General features: G+C 32.7%; 1 protein-coding gene across 1 annotated transcript in view; it reads left to right on the forward strand.

The window, feature by feature from the left end:
* The window catches only part of LOC137655518 (uncharacterized), a 179,832-nt gene extending 172,342 nt beyond the window's left edge, over positions 1-7,490 (forward strand). The window contains exons 3-4 of the mRNA XM_068389416.1: positions 2,271-2,598; positions 7,364-7,490. Coding sequence (XP_068245517.1) covers positions 2,271-2,598; positions 7,364-7,490 — 455 coding nt within the window. The remainder of the gene's footprint in view (positions 1-2,270; positions 2,599-7,363) is intronic.
* The last annotated feature ends 10 nt before the right edge of the window (positions 7,491-7,500 follow it).

Raw genomic sequence — 7,500 nt, forward strand, 5'->3', positions numbered from 1 at the left:
TATTTCAGCTTGGTGCAAAGGTTCGAATCCTTGCCCAGGGAAAAGACCCACATTATAACAAGATCATATATATATATATATATATATATATATATATATATATATATATATATATATATATAAAAATATATATATATATGTATATATATATATACAGGGAGAGAGAGAGAGAGAGAGAGAGAGAGAGAGAGAGAGAGAGAGAGAGAGAGAGAGAGAGAGAGAGAACCTCTTCTGTTTTTTATCTACAAGAATTTTCATGAGCTATGGATTTACTACAAGAAGACCAGAAGCACTTGAGACTGAAGCTAAGAAAAACATTATATTAACAATTAAACTGTGAATGGAAACTTTAATTAAATTATTATAAGGATATGAAATAATTTAATGGTTATAAATCCAAAATAAGTGAGAAAAACTTTGTTATAATCATTTTTTCTTATCTATGAGACGGTTAATTTTTTGGAAATTTTTTTTTCTCTAATATCCTCTGTGCTTTCTTGGCACTCTTTGTCTTGACGTCATTAAAGAAAATTCGGTGAACTTATCTCGCAATCCGTATGTATGTATATATATATATATATATATATATATATATATATATATATATATATATATATATATATATATATATATATATATACATATATATATATATATATATATATATGTGTGTGTGTGTGTGTGTGTATGTATCGTCTGCTAAAGGTGTGTTGCTATTAAAAAAGCCATAATTATGCCAAGAGAATCACTTCGAGAGAAAAGCTTCTATCGATTGTTCCTGAAGTGCAGTACTTGCTGTTGTCTAGTGGGTAAAGATGGAAAGATAAAGGGCAGAGAGAGAGAGAGAGAGAGAGAGAGAGAGAGAGAGAGAGAGAGAGAGATGAACTTTTCTTTCCCTGTATGCATATATTAAAAAAATATATGTTCTTGATCCCAATGTTAAAAGTTTTTTCTTTACTAGTGAAAAGATGAAGAGAGAGAGAGAGAGAGAGAGAGAGAGAGAGAGAGAGAGAGAGAGGGAGAGAGAGAGAGAGAGATTCATTTTCCTTTTCTCTATGTATGCATAAACAAAAATTACATGTTCGTGATCCCAATGTTAAAAGTTCATTTGTTTACTAGTGGGAAAATGAAAAAATGAGAGAGAGAGAGAGAGAGAGAGAGAGAGAGAGAGAGAGAGAGAGAGAGAGAGAGATGAATTTTGCCTTTTCTCTAGGTATATATTAACAAAAACTTCATATCTCTTCGTGATCCCAATGTTAAAACTTCAGTTCTTCTACCTATCGTGTTTTTTTATAAGTAGATGCATCATCAATATTACTTCATATTTTTCTAACATTGCAATCCTATAAGCAACCTTTATTTGCATATGCATATTTAAAATTATATAAGACTAGTTCATGTGGCCAATTGAAAATTACAGCTTCATTTTAGATAGATATGCACTCACAAGCACACACAAATTTAACCCTTCACAAACCCTCTTACCAGGGCATGACTACTTCCTCTCCCCCCTAGTGATAGGATGAGGGAGAGACAGAGTAGTTATACGTCTGGCAATGCCGCTGAACGTGACTGGAAAATATATATATATATATATATATATATATATATATATATATGTGTGTGTGTGTGTGTGTGTGTGTGTGTGTGTGTAGCCAAACACTTACTCTTTGTTATATAGGGGAGATGCATACGTAAACTGAAATTGGCTCACTTCAAGTAAACCAATTATTTGCTTGTGTGTCTTGGGTGCCTTTGCCAACATAGAAAATTTCCTTTTTGATTCTTAGATCAAAATCCAAAAACTTAAAAAAAAAAAAAAAAAACTACTGGGTTTTTGCTCCTGTGTTTCATTTTAAACTTTGTATAGGCTGTTCACTAAGAACAAGTGGTGATGTATCCTGTTATATCAGCCTTGTGGAAGTGTTCTAAACGTTAAATGAACAAACGAGGGTTTAACATAATTAGGTGAAAATAATAACATTTTTGATGATTGATGTTTCATTGAGTATAAATATTACCATATACTACATCTGGGTAATAACAGATCAGTTTAATGTGCAAAATAAAATTACATAACTTCTAGTAAATGTACATTTTTTTTCATTATCTCTCCTGAAGGTGCCGAAATATTGATAATTAATGTATCCTTGTGTATAAATATTACCATATACTGCATCTGGGTAATAAAAAAATGAGTTTAAAGTACAAAATAAAATTACATAACTTCTTGTAAATATAATTTTTTTTTTTAATTTTCTCTCCTGAAGGTACCGACGTCCTCTCCCTGAGCCTGAGGGAATCCAGAGGAGGAGGGGGAGGAGGGGGAGGAGGAGGAGGGATTATAGGTAGTGGAGGTCGAGTCATCTCCTCACACATCCCTGGCATCGGCAGGAGCTCCAGCTATGCCCCCAACAAAGTGACGAACGTCAAGGGCATGGCCACGGACTTGGGAGACAAGCACCTACAACTCTACGGGGTGGAAGTGCCCGTTTACAAGTTCAGAGGCGAAGACGCCCAGCTGGAGTGCAAGTTTGATAGGGGCAATGACCCTCTTTACTCGGTCAAGTGGTACAAGGATGATGATGAGTTCTACAGGTGGGTTTTTAAGTAGATTTAATAGAATCTATTAAGAGAATCATTCTATTATACTGTATGTTATATATGAATTTATTTTATTACTGTTTTATTTAAGTGCTAATTACTTCTCTCGTAGATTTATTTCCTTTCCTCACTGGGCTATTTTCCCTGTTGGAGCCCTCGGGCTTATAGCATCCTGCTTTTCCAGCTAGGGTTGTAGCTTCGCAAGTAATAATAATGATAATAATAATAATAATAACAACAATAATAACAATAAGAATAATTCTATTATATATTATAGCCTCTGTACCATGGTCTTCCACTGTCTTGGGTTAGAGTTCTCTTGCTTGAGGGTACACTCAGGCACGCTATTCTGTCTTATTTCTCTTCCATATGTTTTTTTTTTTCATAGTTTATATAGAAACTATTTATTTTGATGTTACTGTTCTTAAAATATTTTATTTTTCCTTGTTTCAATTCCTCAATGGGCTATTTTCCCTGTTGGAGCCACCGGGCTCATAGCATCCTGTATTTCCAACTAGGGTTGTAGCTTATCAAGTTGTAATAATAATAATAATAATAATAATAATAATTATTATTATTATTATTATTATTATTATTATTATAATTAGTATTATTATTATTACTATTATTATTATTATTATTATTATTATTATTATTATTATTATTATTATTATTATAATTATTATTATTATTATTATTATTATTATTATTATTATTATTATTATTATTATTATTATTACATAGCAAATCTAAAAAATACATGATACGTATTCCTCATATGCTTCCTTAAATTCAATTGTTATAGAGCTTCCTCGTAAGGAAACCATTTTTTTTTAAATAGGTTAATTACTCTTTACAAATAATCATCTAATTAAATTTCATATAATTTGCATCATATTTTTCATATTTGTGACTGATTGTTTTTCCTTAATATAGGTTACTACAAACAAAGTCATATTATATCTGCTATAACAAAAACCACATTTTTTTTATGAATCGCTATTTCCAGATTTGTAGAAATAATATCGGCTATTTTCAAACTCCACTTTTATTCACTAAACGATTCTGTGGCTGAAATATATCTAAGAGACCCAATGTTTTTATTAGACCAAATATATACACATTATAGGGAATATACCAGATTTGATAAGTGGTTAAAATTTGTAATTATAATTTGACTTCTATCTACATTTTGTCCATTAGATTCTGTTTCTGTAAGGGCACGCTGTTCGAAAAAAAACCGTAATTTTCATCGGAAATTCTCCTTAAAAATATAGTTTTTAACCGTATTTCGGGAAAATACAGTCGACCGTAATTTTACCTTACTTTGTTATTATATTTTACGGGTTGGTGGCCGTAATAATACTCCTTTACGTCGATATACCCGGTTTTTTTTTAACGGTAAAAATCCTGGAATAAATGTTGCCAGACATTTACCGTTTTTTCAATGCAAATTTTTAATAATGTATAATTGGCTTACTGGATACATATTGTCCTTTGGAAAATATCTTTTCAGTGTTATAAGTATCACGAGAAGTGTTTAGTAAGTGCTTTTCCACCGTCTTTGGTTAGAGTTTTCTTGCTTGAGGGTACACTATGGCACACTATTCTATCTAATTTCTCTCCCTCTTGTTTTGTTAAGGTATTTGTAGTTTGTAGAAGAAATATTTGATTTAAATTGTTTGTTTTTTAAATATTTAATTTCTCCTTGTTTTCTTTCCTTACTGGGCTATTTTCCCTTTAGGGGACCCTAGGCTTGTAGCATCTTGCTTTTCCAACTACGGTTGTAGCTTAGCAATTAATAATAATAATAATAATAATAATAATAATAATAATAATAATAATAAACTAAACAAAATATATTCAGTAGGTAGGATATTACATCTACAAATTCTGAAAAATCTACTTATTCATTTGAATCAGTGGATTAGATATACTAGAAGATATAAAAAATATATTTCTTTGCCATCCATCAATGTTTTTTTTCTGTTTTCATTTTGTTACATCTGAAATCTGACGTCACACTTATCATCATCATCATCATTTCAGCCTTCAAAAGTCCTTTGTTGGATGTAGGCCTTCCCCAGGTTCCTCCACAGGCTTCTATCCCAAGCTATTCTGTGCCACTGTTGCTTATGTTGGTCTAAGTCATCTCGGCAGCGGGTTTTTGTCACACTTATAGGTAACACCAAAGTTTATTTCTTGATGCAGTCGACACTCTTGTATTTTTAATTTCAATTTGAAGTCAGAGGTTATATACAAATAATGTTATATTCATTGCATTCCGTTATTTAATATATATTTCCATATTGACATAAAGTTAGGGGCTTAGGCGCTGATCATATGTAATATTGTCAGTCTCTAGAGCATTGTCCTGCTTGATAGTGCAATGCCACTGTCTCTTGCCTCTGTCATTCACGAGTGACCATTGAACCTTTAAAAAGACGATGAAAAACTCTACAAATTACCATATTGACATACAGATACGGGCTTGGGCGCTGATCATTGTCAGTCTCTAGAGCATTGTCCTGCTTGATAATGCAATGCCACTGTCTCTTGACTCTGTCATTCATGAGCGGCCTTTTAACCCTTAAACCTTTAAACAGACGATGAAAAACTCTACCAAACAGAGTCGATAGATACATGGCCATTTCATATAGTTCAATGCCACTGTTTTGCCCCAGTCATTCATGAGCGGCCTTTTAACCTTTAAACCTTTAAACAGACTATGAAAAACTCTACCAAACAGAGTCGATAGATACATGGCCATTTCATATAGTTCAATGCCACTGTTTTGCCCCAGTCATTCATGAGCGGCCTTTTAACCTTTAAACCTTTAAACAGACGATGAAAAACTCTACCAAACAGAGTCGATAGATACATGGCCATTTCATATAGTTCAATGCCACTGTTTTGCCCCAGTCATTCATGAGCGGCCTTTTAACCTTTAAACCTTTAAACACACGATGAAAAACTCTACCAAACAGAGTCGATAGATACATGGCCATTTCATATAGTTCAATGCCACTGTTTTGCCCCAGTCATTCATGAGCGGCCTTTTAACCTTTAAACCTTTAAACAGACGATGAAAAACTCTACCAAACAGAGTCGATAGATACATGGCCATTTCATATAGTTCAATGCCACTGTTTTGCCCCAGTCATTCATGAGCGGCCTTTTAACCTTTAAACCTTTAAACACACGATGAAAAACTCTACCAAACAGAGTCGATAGATACATGGCCATTTCATATAGTTCAATGCCACTGTTTTGCCCCAGTCATTCATGAGCGGCCTTTTAACCTTTAAACCTTTAAACAGACGATGAAAAACTCTACCAAACAGAGTCGATAGATACATGGCCATTTCATATAGTTCAATGCCACTGTTTTGCCCCAGTCATTCATGAGCGGCCTTTTAACCTTTAAACCTTTAAACACACGATGAAAAACTCTACCAAACAAAGTCGATAGATTCATGGCCATTTCATATAGTTCAATGCCACTGTTTTGCCCCAGTCATTCATGAGCGGCCTTTTAACCTTTAAACCTTTAAACAGACGATGAAAAACTCTACCAAACAGAGTCGATAGATACATGGCCATTTCATATAGTTCAATGCCACTGTTTTGTCCCAGTCATTCATGAGCGGCCTTTTAACCTTTAATCCTTTAAACAGACGATGAAAAACTCTACCAAACAGAGTCGATAGATACATGGCCATTTCATATAGTGCAATGCCACTGTCTCTTGCCCCAGTCATTCATGAGCGGCCTTTAAACCTCTCAATAGACGATACAAAACTCAGCAAAACAGAGTCGATAGACAGATGGCCATTTCATTTCCTAATGATCAACGAGATTCTTTGTTCATAATGCTCTAATGAAGCCTAATGATATGCACGGACAAGCGACGCATGGAAATTACCTTTAATATGAATTTAATTACCCGGTTACAACCATATTATATTCATCATATTCGCTCGCCTCTCTGATGTCATTCATTTCCGTTATTTACTTCCAATGACTAAATCAGCATATTCTGTAAAACGGGATTCCAGCTCGTGTGTGAGTGCGTTCCAGGCGCTACTTTTCGGTTCTAGTGTTTGTTGTGCGCTTGGAAAAGCTTTATGGTTTAAGGCCTTCCAGGCTATGTGAGTGCTTTAATTTACGTGCTTAGAGAGATACACATCTATGTACACATATATACACATATGAATGTAGGTAATTTTATATATATGCATATATGTATATATATACAATATATATATCGATATTTATATATATGTATGTATATATATATATGTATATATCTATATATATATATATATATATATATATATATATATATATAAATATATATATATATAGATATATATATATATATATACAGGTATATATATATATATATATATATATATATATATATATATATATATATTCAAAGATATACCTGTATATACATACTCGCACATACATCTATTTCATTTATTCTATGATAGAAATACTATATTATTCATCATAATCTCATATTTGCAAAGTGGAAGCTCTAAAGATTCAGTAAAAAATATTATGTAATAAAACTCAAAGGGTCTGATACTATATGTATTAATGGAAAGACTTCATTATGGTACCTTCGTACTAATTGCTTTAGTGAAATTACCTGAAACGAATGGTCTCAAGTTATATTAAAAGAAGAAGATCCGATTCAAGTCGAGGTTAATGGTACTTGATTAAATTCTCTTTTTTCCCATAACAACAGCCGAAGTACGTCATCAGTCAATTGGTGTAATGGCTTCTTCTTCTTCTTCTTCGTCTTCTTCTTCTTCTTCCTCTTCGTCTTCTTCTTCTTCTTCCTCTTCGTCTTCTTCGTCTTCTTCTTCTATTAACGTGTTTTTT

Source organism: Palaemon carinicauda, chromosome 16 (assembly GCF_036898095.1).
Source record: "Palaemon carinicauda isolate YSFRI2023 chromosome 16, ASM3689809v2, whole genome shotgun sequence".
Lineage (NCBI taxonomy): Eukaryota > Metazoa > Arthropoda > Malacostraca > Decapoda > Palaemonidae > Palaemon > Palaemon carinicauda.